General features: G+C 36.7%; 1 protein-coding gene across 4 annotated transcripts; it reads right to left on the bottom strand.

Moving 5' to 3' along the window:
• Window positions 1-465: 465 nt before the first annotated feature.
• LOC124283593 (inter-alpha-trypsin inhibitor heavy chain H4-like) lies at window positions 466-25,223 on the bottom strand. Of its 4 annotated transcripts, none has more exons than XR_006900360.1 (2): window positions 19,434-25,056; window positions 466-806 (listed from the first exon to the last, which is right to left on the bottom strand). XR_006900360.1 is itself a non-coding variant. In XM_046719581.1 (2 exons), exons 1-2 carry the CDS (start codon window positions 25,110-25,112, stop codon window positions 4,491-4,493), a joined length of 1,983 nt encoding a protein of 660 aa, XP_046575537.1. In that variant the 5' UTR covers window positions 25,113-25,223; the 3' UTR covers window positions 3,322-4,490. The 4 variants fall into 4 exon arrangements, 3 of the variants coding, with proteins under 3 accessions (XP_046575537.1, XP_046575538.1, XP_046575536.1); XM_046719581.1 differs by lacking the exons at window positions 466-806; window positions 19,434-25,056 and adding exons at window positions 3,322-6,426; window positions 25,066-25,223; XM_046719582.1 differs by lacking the exon at window positions 466-806 and adding an exon at window positions 3,324-4,659 and having other exon boundaries at window positions 23,371-25,056.
• Between the last annotated feature and the right edge of the window lie 726 nt (window positions 25,224-25,949).

The raw sequence follows: 25,949 nt of genomic DNA, 5'->3' as shown, positions 1-25,949 counted from the left end.
AATAATAATAATAATAACAACAACTAGGATTGCCTCCTGGGCAATACTGACGGTCTTCAGACTTCCCTATACACTCCCCGTGGCTGCCTTTACTTGTACTGTTTCTTTGGATGCCAGCTGCAGCGTCCATTTTAACTATCGGAGTTACGGGTGTTTGAAGTGTATTTTAAGGGCTAGAAACCATCCAAAGCGCATTTTGACACGAGCAGATCGGTGAAATGCACCCAGGGTCGCTGGAGGTCATGTACCTTTGAAGTAGTTCCCACAGAAGAAATGGTTGTCCTTGGGTGCGGCGGTCAAAAGCGATTAGTGTTCTGGAATCAGCATGATCCTAGCTATCTGACGCATAGACTTATGGACTTTCGATCTGAAGACCTAATAATAATATGTGTATTTTTATAGCGCATCTATTCACACAGTAGTATGGTCCGGCTGCTCAGACAAGGTGACAGAGGGTTAAACAAGACTCATGACAATAATCTTTTCAACGTTACATTTTTTTTCTACAATACATCAGTTCCAAGTGTAAACAGTACCTTTAAATAGTATGGAATATTTTGCAAAATAGTTTGCAAACAGTTGACTGAAGTAAGTGGCTACATTTACACTAGTGATGGGTAGTATATTTCAATGATCAAAAGGACCATCAAGAGAAAACTACTTTGTATACTGACTTTAACACAAAGAATCTGAACTATTGTGCAATGAAAACAATAAACATTACCCTATTAGCGACATATACAAATGTATGTTTAACATACAAAATCTTCACAAAATCTCAAGACAAAAGTAAGGCAAAGAAAAACCTGGACAATCAAATACACACTTGGAACTCCCAAATTGCAAATGTTATCAAAAGCTTATTTAATACATCACTGTTGAACAGCCATTTCTTGTTAATGAAACACACACATCAAAGTTTTGAGTTTATGCAAAATGTTACAAACTTGGGGTATGAAACAAATTAGAAATAACCCGAAACAGCATTTAATCAAAACACTTGTAAATAGTTAAAATCATAAGTGTAAAAATGTCTAAGGCTAAAACGTACTGACTACTCGAAGAATACTATCAATGTAATGTGAACGAAGACTTGTAAGCACATATTCAAAACAAAGATTATTCATGAAACTATTTACCAAACATCTACCAACCTTTTCCCCCCCAAAATAATTTGAGCATTATATAATTAAGAAGGAAAATGTGTATCCACTTATCAGAACTAGAAGATAATATTTTTTATGCATAATCCAATAAAATAAAATAAAAATAAAATATAAAATAAAATGTTATCCACAGAAATTGGTCCAAGCTGGCACTACATGGTAATGAAAGGTGAACCTGGTTAGGATAAACTAAATATTTTACCAGAAATGTCTGTCTTTGATGGCCACAAGTTGAACAGACGGATATAAGTTGTACCCAAATATTTTCAGCCCACTAGCCCAAACTTTGTTCTTAGTATCATTTTCAGAAGGTTTTACAAGTATCATTTGGCATTTAATTTCTGATCTTAGACCATACAGAATTCTTGACTCAGGCTTCAAACTAGTGACTACAATTGCAGTTTCAGACAGCATGTCCAGGCTATTCCATATAATCTACAAACAACTAATATCAAATTATCAATGTAAACACACATGTAAATATATGACCACACATAATAACAGTCCTTTTTATAATAATATCACAGGTTAAACGTGATTAAGTATGGGAAAATAGCTCGGAATGACATTACATTTTTAATATCTGGTGGAACTAACATCCCTAAATCCGGATAAAATGTTTATTCTAATTATCAAAATGACATGAAGAACAAAACCATTATATTTTTCCGGTCATCAGGATGAGTTTCACTGAAAGTGTTAACTTCAAAGTTACAGGGGTTGAAATAACTTTAAAATTGCTAGTGTACTCTGGTACAGTGGCACATGTAAAATCACTTGCCATGATAATTTTTCCACTATACCGGCCGTTTTATTGTTGACTTTTTAAATAAACAACATAATTAATATTGGAAAGTCAACTGGACACTGGTACAGTGTGATATACAAATTTGCTTGCCCAACAGAAAAAAACACTGGACTCGGGCATCGGGCAATGGGTTATTTTCACCACTGAGTTATAATTTTGGCAATTTGTTATAAGTCGCTTTTACCAAAATCCCAGCCTTATCGTGGGGGAATGCCAGGTTGGCGATAAAGAAACCAAACAAAACATGCACAATGTACTGGGTAGGTACTGACATACTGAATATGAACATTATTAGATATATACATATATGGTTAACATATAAAACTGCATATAATTGTCTCAAGACAAATGCAAAATATACTCACAGGAAAAACAAAGTACACACTTGAAATTGACTTTGAAATTGGGTTTGACTTCCAAATCATAAATATTATCCAAAAACTATTGCTTGGTTGAAAATAGTTGCCGAAACAATGCAAACTTAAAATTAAAAATATTTTGGGATTTATAATCAAATATATCACTATCAATGGTTCATTTCATTTTGGTTTTGACAAACAAGGGTGTGTACTTTATTTGGCAAGCACATATCACAAAATGTTTCCATTTGAGCATGGTGGGTCTTGGTGGTTCGAATGAGAAAGGCACAGTCAAAATTCCCTGGCCATCATGATTAGAGATAGTTGACATACTTATTCATTTAGTACTGAATACATACAATAAAAATCACAGTGAACAGTACAATGCAAGACTAGCTCGCAAACCAAGAAATGTCACTTTCTATAAATGTGCAGATCAATTTAATCACGTACATATACATTACCGGTATTCTAAAAGTTTGCTGACAAGCTCATATGGCTAATAGGGTAAAAAAAGATGTAAATTTCTATATATGACTATATACATGTTTTACACACTTAACTGATTTTTTCTGAAACCTGAATTAAAATGACATAATCAGTGGACACTATAGACTCTCAATGGTTTTCATTCAAACAACAAAAATTTCATATTAGGAAAAATATAAGAATATACAGTACTGACAATATTGAGCAGAATGCAAATCTTCATCAATATACTGCAACATCATCTAAATGGGTTGGTATTTTACACAAAATATATGAATCGTATTCCTTGGGCTTTTATAAATTATAGAATTAACAAAGCATCATACAGCTAGGTCTCACACAAACGATATTTCTGGTATGGACTGTTTTTGTCATTTTGTGTAACTACCATTGATGACATGTTGCAGTGGTTAAAATCTGAGCCTCCAGACTATAAGGGAAGTAGTAACTGAAAAAAACAACATTGCAAATGAATGGCACTATTTAGGTCTTTACAAATATAAGTTGCTTAAATATTGGCAGAAAACATACTTCTCTGTCAATGGCAACATATTCCTCAATATTATTACAAAGCTGACCTAAGTATTGCAATATATTGCAATACCAAATGCTAGTAATTTTACATCCCTAACTGCAACTCATTTGCATCAAACTGCAATAACAAGTGTTATCAAATATTAAACCTGATACACTTAAAATTGACATGGATACACAGCATTTGAACTGAAAGTCATGAGATGCAAAAGAGCATGACTATTTCAATCATTACAATTCAACCGTCCCCATTGTAGCATACTCTACATCATTTGTAACTACTCGTGCCATTCCGGCAAGCTGGATGGCGTCTCGTACCCCTCTCGTACCATGTTTATGACTGGGCCCTGTCTAAGCGCAAACGGGTATGGGGATGAAAAGTCTAGTATTCCTACAAAGGAAATATAACTGAAATTACAAGTATGGTTCATATAATATCCTATATCTCATGGGCAAAGAGCAATACAGTCATTCCCTTTGTAAATATATTTCAGTGTTTAAAGTTTCTGATCCTTTAGCTCAAAGTTTCTGTTTAAATTGTGCTTTGCATAGTTTAGTGAAGTTTCAAAGTTCAACAGTGCCGCCATTTTCATGTTTCGAAATGCATTCTACTACGCTTGATTTGATTGGTTTGCCATGATTTTTGGCAATAATGGCATACGATAGGGCTACGAGTCTTCTTGTAGGGCACGGAAAGAGGTGAGTAGTTACAAATGACTCTACATGTGATATTTACTTCACTCAATCACAAAATTTAGAAGTCTCACCATCCATAAGCTCCCCAAAACATGTACCCCCAGTGCTCTTACAGACATTTTATCAATATACATCTGGGCCTAAAGCTTGAAGATGGAGACATGTGATTTAAATTACATTACACTATCTCATAAAGAGATGATAATACTGTAGTTTGAAAACTTTTGTAATTTCTTACATTTTTAAAAATTTATTTCTGTATTCAATTCATTGAATTATTTGTTTCAATTGTTTGCATAAACATAATAAAGCTCTTGTTGTTTAAGTGTTTAGTATGGGAACCACATGGTCACCAGGACCTAAAAGCTACTCACAAGCACGAAGGCCCAAGCAATCCCAGTGCTTAGACCTTAGTTTCAAAGGCCAGATTTAGTTGTTTCAAGCTTTAAAAACCAACATTATGATTAGCATCACTGTCAACATAGTGACAGATAAGGAGCTCGCAGAAGAGGTAGGGAAACCAGCAGAAGATGGGACATTACCAAACTTTGTGGACATATGGTCTTCTGTCATTTGTGACTGCTGCTCCTGAACAATCAACAGAGATGTGAGGGGAGTTACAAACTTGTAAGCCAGTGACATGTTGAGGGCTCGACCTTCCAGTATCTCACATTCCTCATCAGAGGTTGCTATTGCCTTCTTCTGCAACAAGTCCTTGATGGTCAGATACGCCCACAGCTTCTCGGTAAACTCTCCAGATGGTCCAGACAGCTGTTTCTTTGATGAATCAGGAACTACAAGCTGAACCTTGTTATCATTTGCAGTGGAGCCCTCCACAGTGGCATCTATGACATCACCCAGCCTCTTGCCCACGACCACCACTTCTGTTCCAGAGAAGAACTGATTGAATGTTGTTTTGGTCAGCTGCGACATGTCAACTTGGTTGCTGTTGTACTGAAACTGCACTTGGAGGAGCAGAGGGATGTTCACTTCTCTAAAGAAATCGGTCAGCTGCTCTGCTGCATCATCCTCTTCATAAATACGCCTGGCAAAGCCTCCATTCTCTAAAGATATCTGCTCCAGAAACTTGAAATCTACACCTTGACCAAATCCCAATGAGAATATGGCAACTCTGCCTTCATTCAGACCTTTGACATTTTTACGAATTTTCAGAACATCAGTTACTCCAGATGAAGGCTGCCCGTCTGTCAGGAATACAATGATGTCAGCTTTATTGATCTTGTTCTTGAAAAGGATCCCAAGAGCATCAAGAAGACCAGAATTGATATTTGTGCCTCCATCAGCATTCACTTTCTGATCAACATAGCTTTGAGCAGTCTGGATATTGTTTAAGGTGGCTTGTTGAGGGCCTGACTGCCACACAACTACTTCACTATTAAACAGTATTATGTTGAAGAAGTCAACACTACTCAGCTGCTGGAGAATCTGTTTCATTGCATCTCTTGTCTGTTCAATCTTCCTTCCTTCCATTGACCCACTGATATCAATCACAAATATGACGCTCTTCGGGATGGGTGGCAATTCATCAGATTTGTCAACAGCGAAATAATGAACAAAATAATCATTACTGAGGGCCGAGATTATGCTGCCTCCATCAACTCCATGTTGTAGATCATAGGACACAACAAATTCACCATCAATGCCTCGGTCAGCGTTGACCTGTGTCTGTCGAGACACAGAAGGGTTGTATATGATTTGACGCTTTGAGACTGATGCCATGAGTGTCGCATGTTCTGATGTTGCATCCAAAACATTAGTGCTGTTGGGGAGACGATAGGTAAATCTGTCAAATATTTGAGGACCCTCTTCGTAGACAAGATCCAATATTAAGTTATCCACAATCTGCCTGGGTTGTACCATAATCCTCTGTTCATATAGACCAAGACGTCGCTCCAGCAACTGGAGGTAGGTTAGTTCCAGGTAGACCTCACTCTCGGCAGCAACGTTCACAGATGTGGCAAATATATCCATACCACCGGCCACATCTGTGGTAGAGTGTCGAATTTGTCCAGCTGATATCCCATCCTTTTGAGCCGTGTCATTTTTTTTCTGAGCTTCCTTCTTTTCATATACCTTGCCGCCGATTATCATGGTAAATTTGGATATAAAGGCCGATTCTGGAATCTGCACTTGGAAATTTGCTTCTTTGCTGTCATTCTTTGTATTCACAATGGTGCTGGATATTTTGACAGTTGCAAATCTCGACTGAACTTGAGAGGTGATGTGTAATTCTGTTATCTTAGGTACATCAACCTCTGCAGTAGCAGTAACCTGTCTCTTATACCGTGGGACGAGATGTTTGGACGCCGAAGTAAAAAACGAAATCGGTGCGATCGCTCTGATGTTGACAAATGTAAACAACAGCCAGGTCAGAACACCCATGCCAACAGACGTCTTCATTGTCACTGAGTGAATGATGTCATTCAAATATACACAAGCTGTCCAGCTTACAGTCCTTGCCTTGCAACTGGCAACCAATCTCTCGAAAATCTCCCGGAAATAAAACCGCCCAAGCTACAGGGTTCTTTATTTACGGTGTGTCATTTTCTAAATATGGGCCTTGCACTGCAGGCGAGGCTAAACTGGGCTCCATCTCACATGGTTTGGCACCACACTCCGGCACAGCGATGACTTAACATAACATCACTGCCACAGGCTAATTTGCATATCACGTGACCGCACTTTTCTCTTTTTTGTAATCAAACGCGCATATTCATAATAAGAAGAGACTGGACTCACGAGAGCTTTTCGGCGCTCTCTTCATAATGTTTTACATTGTTACGTATATATTCTTTCCCAACTGCGACAGTTAGGCCTATGACAGTACATATTTAGATATCAAACTGGCTGCATCGTTTGCTCACTGTTGGCTTCGATGACAGCACGTGGAGCCGTACAACCTGTGTAAACAAAGGATCGCTTCGCAAATCGAAATAGTGTTACATGTTTTTTGGATATTTTCTCAGTGAAACTAAACCATTCTATTAAAGATGTTTAGTTAGATGTGTAGACTCGTCAAAAATAAAAGAGTAAAAGAAATCTGTACGTTATATTGAATGGACGGTGCAGAGACCTCTGGACGGTGCAAGATGTGACGAATCGTCACATTTTTCTGGCCTGTGGCAGAGGTACTATGCTGGCTTGCCGCATGGAACTCTGGGTAGGAGAGTGGGTTTGGCACCACTCGATCATAAGCTGGTTCCCGGCTCTCTGTGCGCGCGATAACTTCCGCCAAAGCTTGGTTTGATATAAGCTGGTTCCCGGCTCCCTTTGCGCGCGCCAACGTTCGCCAAAGCTAGGAGCCGGTATAGGCTGCCATTTAAAATGCCCTGCTCGTTTATTTGACGTCACATCCGGATTGGTCAAGCTGACCTCTCTCGCGCTGAAAGATCTGGGAATCATAAGACTTGAAAAGTGATCGTTGTGCGAGAATTGCGCTCACGTGGTCCTGGATCAGCGCATGCCTATACAATTACATAGAAATGGAGAATATTAAATTTCCTATCCGTTGGTATAAATATAAGTGCACTTACCTCGGCGGTTTGAGAAATGGACACTGTTAAATGTTGTCCAATGTGTTTGTTATGCGTTAAAAAAACAATAAATGTCTTCTCTTTTGATCGTGTACCGATGAAAGCAGTGTGCTACGATTTTTTTAATTTGGCATCTTTACGGAAAGTATGAGCGAAGAAAATACAGCGTGATATCTGAACGACATAAGTATATATGAAAGGGGTTTGTGTGCTTAAGCATAACGTTATACGCTCAATCTTAAAAATGATTCGCAATAAATGTCGAAAAAGGATATTGTTCTATGACGTCAAACGACGATAGAGAGGCCATACACGTATAAAGATAATGGGTCATAACTCCGATCGATATACTTAACACTAGGTCAATGTAACTCAGAATACTTGGAGAGAATTTGTTGTGGATACGGAGGCTACATTTTCGTTATGGTTTGTTCACCATGAACCAAACTATTCCACTACAAAGTTCCACAATGTGAGCGGACATCGCATTACATGAGACAGCACGTAATAGCGATTTGGATGGCCCTATGTAATATTATCATTTAGTTCTTAGATTCCCATATTCTCCTGTTAGTGCAGATGTGTTTGACTAATTTTGCATCATTATTAATAGAGTATTAGCAATATATCCAAATGTATTGAAATTACTGAAAATATTACCACTGGATGCGGAAAAGTGAACGTTGCATTGGACCTACGGTCCTCCGACTATTACATTATGTTCAGATGTAGAATACATTCAGGTCTGCTGATATTTGTCTAAAGGTACGAGATTTTGAATACAACACTAACATTGTCAATTTCCTATTAAAAGTATGCTCAAACCAACTAATTATCAAACGTTCATAAATCTATAAACTACACAGTGTAAGATCAGAATTGTGATGATTTGTTTACATATTAAACAAGTAGAGTTTGCACCGCCTTCGTTTTCACACCTTGTCTGTATTTCTTAATTTCATATAACCATAGTCTTTGTATTGATGACAAGACCATATTGCCTACCTATGTTGATTTAATATGTTGTGAAACTTGATGAACAAAGAGTTGCGTGTTGTTGATGCATCGCACCAAAAGTGTTCTTGTTGCTGCACTAAAGTGTCTACAGGACACATTCAGTATTTTCTAAGTTAATAATTCAATACTTATATATCGGCATTAAATATTATAAATTCATTGTCCGAAATACCACTGATTTTGTGCCAATTTTGGCTCATCTACCCGCCTCTGACCATCTATAAACAAGCACATGATGTCGAGTCTGGGGGTCCCAGTGTCCATTCTGTAAAACTGTCATATGATCACGTTCATGTGTGCACAGGTCTTCCTGTTTTTGAACTGTCAGTGACCAAGTCACATTTACCTAACAACAAACAGTTGTTACAACTGCATCCTCAGGGAGCAAGCATTTGTTTTTCACTCCAACACCATTATGGGTTCCTATTGCATTGTCACCTGATACAGGCACTTCTTCAGCTTCAGTTTGTTATGTTCAGGAGCTCACATATTATTTTAGATAATAGATATAAATCAAAACCTTGCTCCCTTACCTGTCACAACAGGCTAAACATTACAAGAAGACATCAAGATCATCACTTTAATTAAATATGACAGGTTGACCTTTATTTGACAGAATTCCATCTATGCCATTACAAAACCTAAATGCAGGAATTCATTTGTTTCAACTGTGGCTTTTCTATATATTTATGCAGGTACACAATGCTTCGATTTTTATCTATGTCTTGCTTCTTTTCTTTCATGCAAAATGCAACAATATGCCGGGTGGTATTTATTTATTCCACATCCTATGCAGGTATTTAAGGTGGGATGATTGGTGGAATTATATAATCTACTAAAGTGTAAAATCTTTGAGAACATGAATTCCATTTTAGACGGTGTTACCATTTCCCCTGATCCTACAACTGTGTGTGATATTTGTCCTTGTGTCTTGTAAGTTGTGAGGCAATGATCAGCTGTATAGTCTGTTGTAATCATCAACAAATTACATTTGAATAAACAAAATATATGTAAATGATAAACATGCTTGCGAGTCTTTTTGTCAGAACTGGCTGGATGACCTTATAATCTCAGTTGTCTGGTTGCTGGGGCCATTGTACATTTGACCCGTGAAGATCCAGGTTAGAAGTCTGGTCTTCAGTTACCCATGCTTGTCGTAAGAGTTGATCGGGTGGTCAGGCTCGCTGTCTTGGTTGACATGTCATTGTATCCCAATTGAGTAGATTGATGCTCATGATGTTGATCACTGGATTGCCTGGTCCAGCCTCGATTATTTACACACCACCACCATCCCAGCGGGCACACAACGTTGAATCAACGTTGAATCAACGTTGAATTTTGGTTGTTTGGTTGATCAACCTTTCATAAACGTTGATTCAACGTTTATCATGCGACCAAAGAAAGTTAGTCGAGATTCGTTTAGTTGTCAACGTTGTTTCAACGTAAGGAACCAACAAAATGTCAACTAATTGTTTCCTTTGCAAATTTGATACATAATTCATATTGGTAATAGGTATCCAACTTAGCAACTATCATTTCGGAACATTATTTTCATAAAAGATCAAGATCGAGCGAGTGACAGATATAATCTTATATGTTGTTTGATTGTGCATCGATCAACGGACGGAAATATTACGTAAATCGCAATTTTAGGTATAAAGTCATCAGTTATCCAAATTGCATTACATTTGATATTTTCCCACAAAACTGTGAAAATTGTATAATTCCCGACAATTTGCTTTCAAACACATGCCAGATGTTGACCTTTCGATCGCCTCGTTTGGCCATATCCGGACATGCGCACAATGATCGCGCGCGCAAAGGCAGCTGATCGTTGTCAGTTCACTTTGGCGAAGTTCAACGCAATATCGTTCTATTTTCACCATCTTCACGGCATGCTGGTGTTTATTTGGTAAGTATGTCCTTCATGTATAATGAAAACGTAGGAATGCCGTTTAAATCTAGCAGGTCAAAGTAGCAAGAAACTCCGAATTAGGGCTCATGTTTTATCTCACAAGGTTACCGGTATGTCACAGCAGGGAGACTCTATAAGGGGGAGTGGTCACTCCTCGGAAAGCTCCTAAGCTATGCCTCGGCTCGTCACGTGACCAGTGCAGCCAATATGGCGGCAGCGTAGTTTTAAGATTGAGCCCGGTTTATTTTCAACAGCTGATTACATACGCTGAGTGTTGTGACAACTGAAAACCTACATGTAGAAGATAAGGTACCTATTCTGTCACTTCATTTTAAGTCAAATACTTGTTATTAGTGTCAGTATAAGTACAGTAGCTTTGTAGTAAAGTTTCAAGTGGGCATGTTGTAGCTCACTGGCTTCAATTCTCAGTACACAGCGAAGAAAGACTAACTTATATCGCTAAAAACTTCTTCACATATTCGTTTAATTTTTAGAAGGGAAATATACCTTTGTTAAAAGATGTTTGCAAGTAATAGTGATATTTTTATAACTAAAACAATTTGTTAGGGTGTATTTGAGGTGTGTGAAAAATATGACATATCGCCGATCTGCCATTGAAATACTACAGGGCGTTGTTTGAGTGTTTCTAGTTAGTGTTCAAAAACATCTTTCACATACACCTTCAATTTTTATGAGGGGAATATACCATCAGGTGAAAAGTGTTTGCAAGTAATAGTGATAGTTTTATAATTTAAAAAAATTGTTAGTGTGTATTTGAGGTGTGTAAAAAATATGACATATCGCCGATCTGCCATTGAAATACTACAGGGCGTTGTTTGAGTGTTTCTAGTTAGTGTTCAAAAACATCTTCACATACACCTTCAATTTTATGAGGGGAATATACCATCAGGTGAAAGGTGTTTTGCAAGTAATAGTGATAGTTTTATAATTTAAAAAAATTGTTAGTGTGTATTTGAGGTGTGTGCAAAATATGACATATCGCCGATCTGCCATTGAAATACTACAGGGCGTTGTTTGAGTGTTTCTAGTTAGTGTTCAAAAACATCTTCACATACACCTTCAATTTTATGAGGGGAATATACCATCAGGTGAAAGGTGTTTGCAAGTAATAGTGATAGTTTTATAATTTAAAAAAAATTGTTAGTGTGTATTTGAGGTGTGTGCAAAATATGACATATCGCCGATCTGCCATTGAAATACTACAGGGCGTTGTTTGAGTGTTTCTAGTTAGTGTTCAAAAACATCTTTCACATACACCTTCAGTTTTTATGAGGGGAATATACCATCAGGTGAAAGGTGTTTGCAAGTAATAGTAATAGTTTTATAATTTAAAAAAAAATGTTAGTGTGTATTTGAGGTGTGTGAAAAATATGACATATCGCCGATCTGCCATTGAAATACTACAGGGCGTTGTTTGAGTGTTTCTAGTTAGTGTTCAAAAACATCTTTCACATACACCTTTAATTTTTATGAGGGGAATATACAATCAGGTGAAAGTTTTTTGCAAGTAATAGTGATAGTTTTTTTGTTGTTTTTTTGTTAGTGTGTATTTGAGGTGTGTGCAAAATATGACATATCGCCGATCTGTTCTGATACGCCATTGGTGCTTGTGATGCTTGAGTGTTATAGTTCTAAAACTTCTTTCTTTCTTGTTGATCTTAGTATTTGACAAAACTGGAAAGGTGTTTGCAAGGCTTTGTGATAGTTCTAAACTTTCTGTTCTTGAGGGGTCTGTGACAGTGTCAGTTAACATTCTGTCAATGCCCATGTCATTCCACACATGCAATAAGATATCTGAATTAGTTACTAATGTAAAAAAATGTCTCAAAGTAGATTTTTATAAAACGGACAGCTGATGTTAATATGTGTTCTACCGATAGTTTTATGTTCTTTAACATGTTTGGGAGGGATGGCCGTGGTGTATCATTTATTCTTTCATTCATTCACATATGTTCTTTTTCTTTTGTTCTTTTTCTTAATTTCTTTCATTCATTCACATAAAATTCTTGCTCTTAATTCATTCATTCATTCATTGTAAAATTCCGACCTATACAATACACTGGCTGAAGTACTGTTAAACGCAGCCGAAGTTGCGCTGGGACCGAACCAAGTCACTGTGTGCGTTGGAGCATGACGAGGCACACGTTAATTAGTACAAATGGTAAAGAAAGCAAGCGAGTGACCTATCCCTGTTGTAGAGTATCCCTGGTCACAGTACATGTTTCTCAAAATTTAGTGGAAGCCGGTGTTTTCCATGAACTTGTTTTGTTATTTTTCAATATATTTGCATGCATATATTTGGCATTTTATTATATAATCGAATAAGATTTCCTTTCGTACCCATCACTTGATTTGAATTTTGCAAATATACATTTTCAAATAATCAATGAAGTACATCAATATAAGGAACCGTTTATAATTAAATATATGGCTGCATTTTGTTCAGGGGAGCCAAGGGGTCAGCATGTTTGTACACACGTACTATGTTTTATATGATGCTTAGAAATTATGGGAAGGGGAGAGGGCGTCATAGATAATGTACATGACATGCAGGGTGGGCCGTCTCTTATTTTGTACATTCTCATACACTTTACGGTGGTGGGGTGGGGTTGGGGGAAAATTCACATTGTACATGCTTCTCCATAAAAATCAACATCACCCCAAAGCCATACATTATGAACGGTCCCCAAGGGCAGCTATACAAAATCGGATAGGATTAATCATCATTTTATATTGCATCCCATTATTATGAACATTTGTTCGTTTGAATAGATCTATCAGTAAATTATGCATTGAGCACGCCCTGAACCCTGTCAACATATGTATATTATGTGGGGGAAGGGTGGTGGTGGAGAATGGCATAAGGAAATGCAACGAAAATTTTCACATCAAAATGTCTTGTGAAAGTCTTTGTTAAGGATGAAATTGTATATAATTTATTTGAACTTTTATTTATTTACAAAAAGTGTAACTTCACTAATGATTCTTTTGATGGGACAATTAACAAAACTGCACCCACAGACTTTAATTCTTACACTTGTTTGGAAGGGATATGATAATTCATGTCTCTGAAAGGTTAAAATCTTGCATACAAAAGAAGTAATTTTAAAGTAAGGAACATTTAATTATGAAATAAGATATAATTTTGATGGAATTTGCAGAAATCTCATCTTCGAAGACTGGGTGGAAGCAATTTTGTGTATCACATAAAAGGAGCAATGCTAAGGTAACACGGTTTTAACATTTCACTTGTTTCCAGTATATCCACCCCAAAGTTTAAGAGAAAGATGATAATGCTCTTTCATTACCACCTGTTTTGAATATTTGTGATAATGTTTGGTCTTTTTTGGTGATAATAGTTGGTCTTTAGTTTCATTTATATATTAAGGTTGATCATTTAAGAGAAAAATTGACAATGATTTCTCCCGAGATGTTTAGTTTAATGAGCACTCCCTGCTTGGCTTTATATTGTTTTTCACCGTAATCAGCTGGATGCTAGATAGCACGCGAGAGGACAGAAGTCATACATTTATAGATATATATAGATGTTTATTGCTGGGAGACACACTCTTCAGGTATTTGGTCAGCTGTAGAATTTGAATATGATGTTTTTTATTATTGTCAAAGGGTAGGTTTTTCATTATTTGCAATCTAATATGTGTGCAGTGAAACATACTGAGATTTGGATTGGAAGAGTCCTTTATTTAAAGTACAGGTATTGTTAGATATCAGCATTTTATGTACATGTTCCCTTGTTAAGATCATCTATCGAGTATATTAGAGAGAAGGTGTATATTTGTAGTGTTTTAAATCAGAGTTATTTTCAGTGTATGACCTACATTTCAATATGTTTTGGCCGCCTGTCACCCCTTTGGTCAAATAGAGTAGGACTTCCATTTCTTCGAATTGAGAGTCAGAGATACACGGTTTCAAGAATTTGCGTGGTGCCAGCGATGTTTGTTTACTTAGTACATTTAAGTCTTTTGAGTGTAGATTGGAGTTGTAAGAGATGTTATTCAATGTCTTATTATTCAGGGTATGATATATTATTTCTGGCAGTGTAGAGTTTAATCTCATTATTTTATTGTTCATGATTCAGAGAAGCATAGTTATGACGTCAAGAGATAATACGCCCACATAATTCATTATATGAGAGATTTTCTAAGCGTTCCTATATGAGATTAAGTGTAAACATTTATGAATTATAAAGAAGTTATTTATCTGAGTTTTATGAGTGTACAAATGACAAAGAGAGACAGAGTAGATAATAGGGAAATATATTGTATACTTATGAGAGCTCATTATTGTTTTCAGAACTCCATGATCCATACTTCCTTGTGTTTGGGAACAAACGGTGTTGGGAGACCTCCCACAATAGACTTGTTCCTTGACCTGTGAACCACTACCCATTTTGTTTTCTTATCATTTAATGTAAAATGGCTTTTGTTACAATTTATGACTCCTGGTAGCAAAATTGCTATATCAGTACAACTCCTATTAATTTGAAATAATCATTTCCGAGAATCTCTTAAGAAAACTAAATCTGACAGAATAACAACAATCTTCCATTGTTTTGCAGGACAATGTCAAACAATTTGATGTCAAGAATGAATGTTAAGGGGCAAACGGCAAGTTTTCTTTTAAGAATACAAGGTTGTATTCAATCATCTCTGGTAAGTTAATTACCAAGTGCAGCATTTTCATCATGACCATAGAAAATAATATATGACGGTAAAGCATAGTCTAATTCAACATAATTCATAGTCTAATTGAATAATCAACTTGCAATTGAGGATTTTCTTTGAAAATGTTTGAGAAAACGTCCATTCCTTCGGTTGAATATATAAATTGTTTACACTTTTCGTCATATTTTGTATTGATGCTGTTCATATGTTCACATGCCAAGTTACAGCAGTGAAATGAACCTTTCAAGTGATTGATTAAACAAATATTTGAATCATTTAAGACAATATATCTTCCATATAACTTATTCATGTATTTAAATATAAAATTTCAGAATGTGTCCTGATGGGAATGCATCCGAAGCAAATTTCAAGAAAGAGTTAGGAATGTTTCTGAAGTATCCACCTGACCGCCAGGCAGGGGGAGTGGCAGAAAGAAGAGGAGCTGATAATTGTGTTTTTGGAGTTGTAATTGTGTTGAAAAATCTGAACTGTTGTATTGAAATTGGAGGCATAAATGTCACTTTGATGCTATATGCAGATGATATTGTGTTATTAGCACAACAGAGATCACCTACAGACTATGTCATGTGTGATGTTTTACAATATGCATTAAACCACGTTTCTCTGTGTGCGTGTGTGTTCATAAAGATTTCATGAAAAGTGACTTGTTTTATGTGCTGTCTTCAGATATAGTTCCTGGTCATCTTGGATCCCTTTCATGGTGAAAGTAATTGCATTGTGTATATTCAGGGGTCTGTCTAATAGCTGAAATTCAGACAAAATGTCTTCTCTACAATTTCCACCTTTTCAAGGTAACAATACAACAGTAAATAGTTTTTCTTAATTTGGAATACTCTTTTCTTCTTACTGGAATTATACGTCCAACTGACATAAAACTTAAATGAACATTATATTGAATGTGGACTTTTAACCAAGTATTTTATCAGGTAAATATTTTTACTGCAATTTTCTGTTTGAACACTGTTTATTGCAGGTAGCTTTTTGGGTATTTTAGCTGGATGCAGGAGTTTGGTGCTACTTTAGTGTAGTTTAAAGATGAAGTGCGAGTCTATTTACAGGAAAGCGCAATACCTCCCAGACACAACCACGGAACAACCCATTTTCAACGTTAATAATATGTCACACTTCAACGTTGATTCCACGTCTGATATCTACGTCAAAAAAACTTTCATATACAACCACGGAACAACCCATTTTCAACGTTAGTAATATGTTACACTTCAACGTTGATTCCACGTCAGATATCTACGTCTAAAAAACTTTCATATACAACCTTTTTTCAACGTTGATGATCGGTCAAACTTCAACGTTGATTCCACGTCGGATATCTACGTCAAAAAAACTTTCATATACAACCTATTTTCAATCTATTTTCAACGTTGAGGATCAACCTATTCTCAACGTTGATGTGCCTGCTGGGATATAGCTAGAGTATTGCTGAATGTGGGATAAAACTCTCAGTCACTCACCCATTGCATATTTATCTGATCACATACCTGTTAGATCACATGGCCCTATTTCCATCAATGTAAAATTAAGTTAAAATTTAATTTTTTCGCAAGGTCATGCACAAAATTTCTCTCTGTAATTATTCAGTAGATACTGTAAGTCTGAATTGTCATACTTGCCAAACTCTGACCTGATTTTATGCATATCAAATCCAGAGTTACGTCCCTTGCACACACTAACTCCTTAATATTCAAATGAATTAATGCAATGTTGCATTATATCGACACTCTACCAGCTGCATATTATTTCGAGCGAACCCCATAGATTTATGCCCTTTGGAACGCTCTTTACGAATATCCTATTATGCAACTTGTGATTGAGGCTAGTTCATCAAACACCGACAACACTGCGTGCGAGAACTTTTGATGTATGTAGAAATTGTTTACATTCCACATGTTGCTATTGTTATGTTTGGAAGCTGTTCGCCTAGAAGTTTCAATTATCCATTTCAGGCAATCGTAAGGGATAATAAGTCTTTTATTGCATCAATAGGAAGCTAAAATGAGTGCATATGCCCCCAATATATAAAATATGGGCCTAATATTGTCAAAATTTGTGACATTGTGCCTTTAAGTGACAAGTGAAAAAAGGAAACACTTATAAGTGTTGTATATGCAAAACGTGAAGATTAAACACATCTTCAGACTTCATTTGGAATTCCCACGGGTAATCTTTGGGGAACTGAAAATACAAGCAACTGCAACTTTTCAGATAACAAAGTTTATTTTTACATAAAAGGAATAAAAGTAAAAAACAACAGCACATATCAAAAACACTACAAAAGACATAAGGCTTGGCATAGGAGCTTGATCATGTACGTATACAAGGAAATACAGTACTCCTGAACAGTCCAGGGGCTGATAAAGGAGACTGACCATCTTGACAAGGGAATAACCATGTACTGAAAGACATGAGACACTGAACTGGCCATTTGAAATCTTCATTACCACAGGATTATAAATAGAAACTGTAAGTGCACTCATGTAAATATCACTTCACAAGTGAATAGTTTACTTCATCAAAAGTCTATTGTGACTAAAGGTCAGAATGATTTAAGTGTAAATAGCAGGGATGGCAATTCTTCGCGGAGTTCCGCTGATTTTGTTTCAAATTCATCAATTCTGTGAATCGTCTAAATCTGTTGAATCCCCCTCAATCCCCCAATTTGATGACACAATATTAAGTTTTCAGCTGAAAATTTATTTTCCTGTTGCCATCCCAGAAATAGTGTGATATAAGTGTAAACAGTGTGATATAAGTGTAAACAGTGTGATATAAGTGTAAACATTTGCTCATAAGATCAATCACTGGTTTGTCTGGACTGCATTATTTACAGGATGCTGTTATACATTTAGAATATTGCCACGTTAACTGATGTCTGTGAGTTATAGAGTTAGAATGGTCCTCCCTTGCCGCGGTTACAGTGAACACATGTGGCCTTTAACAAATAAGGAGAGAAGTAATTTCATTCTAAGTGTAATTACTTCAGTCCTGGACACTCCAAGATTTGGGTTAGAATTCATCTTCAGCAACCCATGCATGCCGTAAGAGGCGAGTAAGAGAACAGGCACTCAGGCTCCCTGACTTGGTTGACACATGCCATCGTACCCCCTATTGCATAGATCGATGCTCATGATGTCAGTCATCCTGACTATGTATAGCGTAAAACAACAAAGAAACGAAAACAAACAAAACATCAGACTTGGGAGAAGCTTACTCGTGGCATGCTTCTCTTGGTGCATTAACAATGGTAGAACAGAATTAAGAATCTCATATTATCACTGACGCCACCATCACCAAATGGTGGTAAATTTCGCTCTGTGTATTTTCCTATTCAGTCTGTTATCATGGTTATAATAATAATAATAACAACAACTAGGATTGCCTCCTGGGCAATACTGACGGTCTTCAGACTTCCCCATACACTCCCCGTGGCTGCTTTTACTTGTACTGTTTCTTTGGACGCCAGCTGCAGCGTCCATTTTAACTATCGGAGTTATGGGTGTTTGAAGTGTATTTTAAGGGCTAGAAACCGTCCAAACCGCGTTTTTGACACGAGAGCAGATCGGTGAAATGCACCCAGGGTCGCGGGGGTCATGCACCTTTAAAGTAGTTCCCACAGAAGAAATGGTTGTCCTTGGGTCTACGGTCAAAACGATTAGTGTTCTGGAATCAGCATGATCCTAGCTATCTGACGCATAGACTTATGGACTTTCGTCTGAAGACCTAATAATAATATGTGTATTTTTATAGCGCATCTATTCACACAGTAGTATGGACCGTGCGCTGCTCAGACAAGGTGACAGAGGGTTAAACAAGACTCATGACAATAATCTTTTCAACGTTACATTTTTTTTCTACAATACATCAGTTCATGTGTAAACAGTACCTTTAAACAGTATGGAATATTTTGCAAAATAGTTTGCAAACAGTCGACTGAAGTAAGTGGCTACATTTACACTAGCGATGGATAGTATATTTCAATGATCAAAAGGACCATCAAGAGAAAACTACTTTGTATACTGACTTTAACACAAAGAATCTGAACTATTGTGCAATGAAAACAATAAACATTACCCTATTAGCGACATATACAAATGTATGTTTAACATACAAAATCTTCACAAAATCTCAAGACAAAAGTAAGGCAAAGAAAAACCTGGACAATCAAATACAGTGGAAACCGCCTAAGTAAAGACCGCTTAACTAAACAGACCTGATAAGTAAACACTTTTCTTTGGTCCCGGCAACTTTGTTCATTAATTATCATTATTAGAGTCTGGTTAACTAAACTCGGATAATTAAACAATACTGCTTAACTAAACGTGGAACAAACTTGGAACTCCAAAATTGCAAATGTTATCAAAAGCTTATCTAATACATCACTGTTGAACAGCCATTTCTTGTTAATGAAACACACACATCAAAGTTTTGAGTTTATGCAAAATGTTACAAACTTGGGGCAAGAAACAAATTAGAAATAACCCGAAACAGCATTTAATCAAAACACTTGTAAATAGTTAAAATCATAAGTGTAAAAATGTCTAAGGCTAAAATGTACTGACTACTCGAAGAATACTATCAATGTAATGTGAACGAAGACTTGAAAGCACATATTCAAAACAAAGATTATTCATGAAACTATTTACCAAACATCTACCAACCTTTTCCCCCCCAAAATAATTTGAGCATTATATAATTAAGAAGGAAAATGTGTATCCACTTATCAGAACTAGAAGATAATATTTTTTATGCATAATCCAATAAAATAAAATTAAATTAAAATAAAATATAAAATAAAATGTTATCCACAGAAATTGGTCCAAGCTGGCACTACATGGTAATGAAAGGTGAACCTGGTTAGGATAAATTAAATATTTTACCATAAATGTTGTCTTTGATGGCCACAAGTTGAACAGACAGATATAAGTTGTACCCAAATATTTTCAGTCCACTAGCCCAAACTTTGTTCTTAGTATCATTTTCAGAAGATTTTACAAGTATCATTTGGCATTTAATTTCTGATCTTAGACCATACAGAATTCTTGACTCAGGCTTCTAACTAGTGACTACAATTGCAGTTTCAGACAGCATGTCCAGGCTATTCCATATAATCTACAAACAACTAATATCTAATTATCAATGTAAACACACATGTAAATATACGACCACACATAATAACAGTCCTTTTTATAATAATATCACAGGTTAAATGTGATTAAGTATGGGAAAATAGCTCTGAATGACATTACATTTTTAATATCTGGTGGAACCAACATCCCTAAATCCAGATAAAACCTTTATTCTAATTATCAAAATGACATGAAGAACAAAACCATTATATTTTACCAGTCATCAGGATGAGTTTCACTGAAAGTTATAATTTTGGCAGTTAGTTGTACGTCGCTTTTAGCAAATTCACAGCCTTATCATGGCGGGGAATACCAGGTTGGCAATAGAGAAACCAAACAAAACATGCACAATGTACTGGGTAGGTACTGACATACTGAATATGAACATAGATATATACATATATGGTTAACATGTAAAACTGCTCTCAAGACAAATGCAAATATACTCACAGGAAAAACAAAGTACACACTTGAAATATGGGTTTGACTTCCAAATCATAAACATTATCCAAAAAACTATTGCTTGGTTGAAAATAGTTGCCGAAACAATGCAAACTTAAAATTAAAAATATTTTGAGATCTATAACCAAATATATCACCATATCATTTCATTTTGGTTTTGACAAACAAGGGTGTGTACTTCATTTGGCCAGCACATATCACAGAATGTTTCCATTTGAGCCTGGTGGGTCTTAGTGGTTCGAATGAGAAAGGCACAGTCAAAATTCCCTGGCCATCATGATTACAGATGGTTGACATTCTTATTCATTTAGTACTGAATACAGACAATAAAAATCACAGTGAACAGTACAATGCAAGACTAGCTCGCATACCAAGAAATGTCACATTCTATAAATTTGCAGATCAATTTAATCATGTACATATACATTATATTCTAAATTGTATACAATTTTGCTGACAAGCTCAAAAGGCTAATAAGGTAAATAAAGATTTCTATATATGAGTATATACATGTTGTACACACTGAAAAGATTTTTTCTGAAACCTGAATAAAAAAGACAGATAATCAGTGGACACTATAGACTCTCAATGGTTTTCATTCAAACAACAAATAATTTCATATTAAGAAAAATATAAAAATATACAGTACTACCAATATTGAGCGGAATGCAAATCTTCAACAATATACTGCAACATCATCTAAATGGGCTGGTATTTTACACAAAATATATGAATCGTATTCCTTGGAGTTTTATAAATTATAGAATTAACAAAGCATCATACAGCTAGTCTCATAGACTAAGGCTTAGTCTCTGAATATATATAATTTTGATAGTAACAAACAAGCCCATTTATATTGAAAAGGAGCCCTAGGGAGACCAGAGATTCAGAACCTGGGGAAATCTAGTCTTGCTTTATTTAGGGCTTTAGCACTGCAGGGAGGGCTTGGCAGTAGGGAAAATAACGTGGTTCAGGGACTGTGAGACAGACTACTAGTCTCATACAAACGATACTTCTGGTATGGACTGTTTTTGTCATTTTGTGTAACTACCATTGATGAAACGTTGCAGTGGTTAAAATCTGAGCCTCCCAACTTTAAGGCAAGTACTAACTGAAAAAACAATATTGTAAATGAATGGCACTATTTAGGTCTTTACAAATATAAGTTGCTTAAAAATTGGCAGAAAACATACTTCTCTGTCAATGGCAACATATTCCTCAATATTTATATTACAAAGCAGACCTAAGTATTGCAATATATTGCAATACCAAATTCTAGTAATTTTACATCCCTAACTGCAACTCATTTGCATCAAACTGCAATAACAAGTGTTATCAAATATTAAACCTGATACACTTAAAATTGACAGGGATACACAGCATTTGAACTGAAAGTCATGAGATGCAAAAGAGCATGACTATTTCAATCATTACAAATGTTATTCAACTGTCCCCATTGTAGCATACTCTACATCATTCGTAACTACTCGTGCCATTCCGGCAAGCTGGATGGCGTCTCGTACCCCTTTCGTGGCCATGTTTACGACTGGGCCCTGTCTAAGCGCAAACAGGCATGGGGATGAAAATAGTCTAGTATTCCTACAAAGGAAAGATAACTCTGAAATTACAAATATGGCTCATATAATATCCTACATCTCATGGGCAAAGAGCAATACAGTCATTCCCTTTGTAAACATATTTCAGTGTTTAAAGTTTCTGATGGTTTAGCTCAAAGTTTATGTTTAAATTGTGCTTTGCATAGTTTAGTGAAGTTTCAAAGTTCAACAGTGCCGCCATTTTCATGTTTCGAAATGCATTCTACTACGCTTGATTTGATTGGTTTGCCATGATTTTTGGCAATAATGGCGTACGATAGGGGTACGAGTCTTCTTGTAGGGCACGGAAAGAGGCGAGTAGTTACGAATGACTCTACATGTGATATTTACTTCACTCAATCACAAAATTTAGAAGTCTCACCATCCATAAGCTCCCCAAAACATGTACCCCCAGTGCTCTTACAGACATTTTATCAATATACATCTGGGCCTAAAGCTTAAAGATGGAGACATGTGATTTAAATTACATTAAACTATCTCATAAAGAGATGATAATACTGTAGTTTTAAAACTTAATTTCTTTCATTTTTAAAAAATTATTTCTGTAGTCAATTCATTGAATTATTTGTTTCAATTGTTTGTATAAACATAATAAAGCTCTTCTTGTTTAAGTGTTTAGTATGGGAACCACATGGTCACCAGGACCTAAAAGCTACTCAAAAGCACAAAGGCCCAAGCAATCCCAGTGCTTAGACCTTAGTTCAAAGGCCAGATTTAGTTGTTACAAGCTTTGAAAACCAACATTATGATTGGCATCACTGTCAACATAGTGACAGATAAGGAGCTTGCAGAAGAGGTAGGGACACCAGCAGAAGATGGGACATTAATACTAGACTTATGGTCTTCTGTCATTTGTGACTGCTGCTCCTGAACAATCAACAGAGATGTGAGGGGAGTTACAAACTTGTAAGCCAGTGACATGTTGAGGGCTCGACCTTCCAATATCTCACCTTCCTCATCAGAGGTTGCTATTGCCTTCTTCTGCAACAAGTCCTTGATGGTCAGATACGCCCACAGCTTCTCGGTAAACTCTCCAGATGGTCCAGACAGCTGTTTCTTTGATGAATCAGGAACTACAAGCTGAACCTTGTTAGCACTTGTGGAGCCCTCCACTGTGGCATCTATGACATCACCCAGCCTCTTGCCCACAACCACCACTTCTGTTCCAGAGAAGAACTGATTGAATGTTGTTTTGGTCAGCTGCGACATGTCAACTTGGTTGCTGTTGTACTGAAACTGCACTTGGAGGAGCAGAGGGATGTTCACTTCTCTAAAGAAATTGGTCAGCTGCTCTGCTGCATCATCCTCTTCATAAATACGCCTGGCAAAGCCTCCATTCTCCAAAGATATTTGCTCCAGAAACTTGAAATTTACACCTTGACCAAATCCCAATGAGAATACGGCAACTCTTCCTTCATTCAGACCTTTGACATTTTTATGAATTTTCAGAACATCAGTTACTCCAGCTGAAGGCTCTCCGTCTGTCAGGAATACAATGATGTCAGCCTTATTGATCTTGTTCTTGAAAAGGATCCCAAGAGCATCAAGAAGACCAGAATTGATATTTGTGCGTCCACCAGCCTTCACTTTCTGATCAACATAGCTTTGAGCAGACTGGATGTTGTTTGAGGTGGCTTGTTGAGGGCCTGACTGCCACACAACTACTTCACTATTAAACAGTATTATGTTGAAGAAGTCAACACTACTCAGCTGCTGGAGAATCTGTTTCATTGCATCTCTTGTCTGTTCAATCTTCCTTCCTCCCATTGACCCACTGATATCAATCACAAATATGACGCTCTTCGGGATGGGTGGCAATTCATCAGATTTGTCAACAGCGAAATAATGAACAAAAAAATCATTACTGAGGGCCGAGATTATGCTGCCTCCATCAAATCCATGTTGTAGATCATAGGACACAACAAATTCACCATCAATGCCTCGGTCAGCGTTGACCTGTGTCTGTCGAGACACAGAAGGGTTGTATATGATTTGACGCTTTGAGACTGATGCCATGAGTGTCGCATGTTCTGATGTTGCATCCAAAACATTAGTGCTGTTGGGGAGACGATAGGTAAATCTGTCAAATATTTGAGGACCCTCTTCGTAGACAAGATTCAATGTTAAGTTATCCACAATCTGCCTGGGTTGTACCATAATCCTCTGTTCATATAGACCAAGACGTCGCTCCAGTAACTGGAGGTAGGTTAGTTCCAGGTAGACCTCGCTCTCGGCAGCAACGTTCACCGATGTGGCAAATATATCCATACCACGGGCCACATCTGTGGTAGAGTGTCGAATTTGTCCAGCTGATATCCCATCCTTTTTAGCCTTGTCATATTTTTTCTGAGCTTCCTTCTTTTCATATACCTTTGATTCATGAAACTGGCCGTTGATTATCATGGTGAAATTGGATATAAAAGCCGATTCTGGAATCTGCACTTGGAAATTCGCTTCTTTGGTGTCATTCTTTATATTCACAATGGTGCTGGATATTTTGACAGTTGCAAATCTCGACTGAACTTGAGAGGTGATGTGTAATTCTGTTATCTTAGGTACATCAACCTCTGCAGTAGCAAATGTAAACAACAGCCAGGTCAGAACACCCATGCCAACAGACGTCTTCATTGTCACTGAGTGAATTATGTCATTCAAATAAACACAAGCTGTCCAGCTTACAGTCCTTTAGCTAAGATACATAGCGTTCACTGACATGAACGCTATGCAGCACCTCCATAGGCCGCAATGGTGGAAATCCTTTGTCGCACTTTCGCGCACTCGTTACGATTTTTGCGCACGAAAAACTTATATGAATTACTTCTTTGTACTTATACCTACACGTGCGCCCTATTTTCGTTATCAAAATATCCAAAAATATATATTTACAAGCCATCAAACATCTCAGTCGATCGCTCACATATGAGCGGGGCCATTTTGAATCACGTGACCTGTGACGCGAAGGGGATATCCCTCCCAAAAATAGTAACACACGTGTACCATACCTCGTTGCTTGTTGACAACACATTTTCATACATTTAAGGCAATTAAAACGATTGTATGGAGATTTTCGTTTCCAATCAAGACTGACTGACCACCCCTGCTTTTTCAACAGCTGTTTTCAAAGGATTTGCTGGTGAGTTTTCAATGCTTCATATAATATAAGATTATTGCTGTCACCTTCACAGTTCCATGGGTGTCACTGTACTACTCATGAATATTTGCCTACAAAACACAGTTTACCAATAAGACTTATTAGAATTTAGGAATTAAATAATTAACGAGTTCACGAATCAATTATCTATAAATTTCATTTGTACCATATAACCTTAAATATTTCTCATTTCACATTTCTCCTATCTTCATCATCATATTTATTTCCTCCTTTGGATAGGAGATTAGATGTTGATTACATGAAGGGACAGTGTTTTTCATCATGAATTATTAACAAATCCTAAAACAAGGGGA

This window comes from Haliotis rubra, unplaced genomic scaffold (genome assembly GCF_003918875.1).
Source record: "Haliotis rubra isolate DU_JTF1 unplaced genomic scaffold, ASM391887v1 Scf318, whole genome shotgun sequence".
Lineage (NCBI taxonomy): Eukaryota > Metazoa > Mollusca > Gastropoda > Lepetellida > Haliotidae > Haliotis > Haliotis rubra.
The sequence above is the reverse complement of the archived record's forward strand: the minus strand, read 5'-3'. Positions and strand labels throughout refer to the sequence as shown.

Excerpts from the sequence above, each read along its gene's own strand:
- LOC124283593 (XM_046719581.1), bottom strand. The coding sequence starts at position 25,112 with ATGAAGACGTCTGTTGGCATGGGTGTTCTGACCTGGCTGTTGTTTAC. Across the intron at positions 6,427-25,065 it reads CTGACCTGGCTGTTGTTTAC|ATTTGTCAACATCAGAGCGA; the intron begins ATTTGCTACTGC and ends GCTGTTGTTTAC.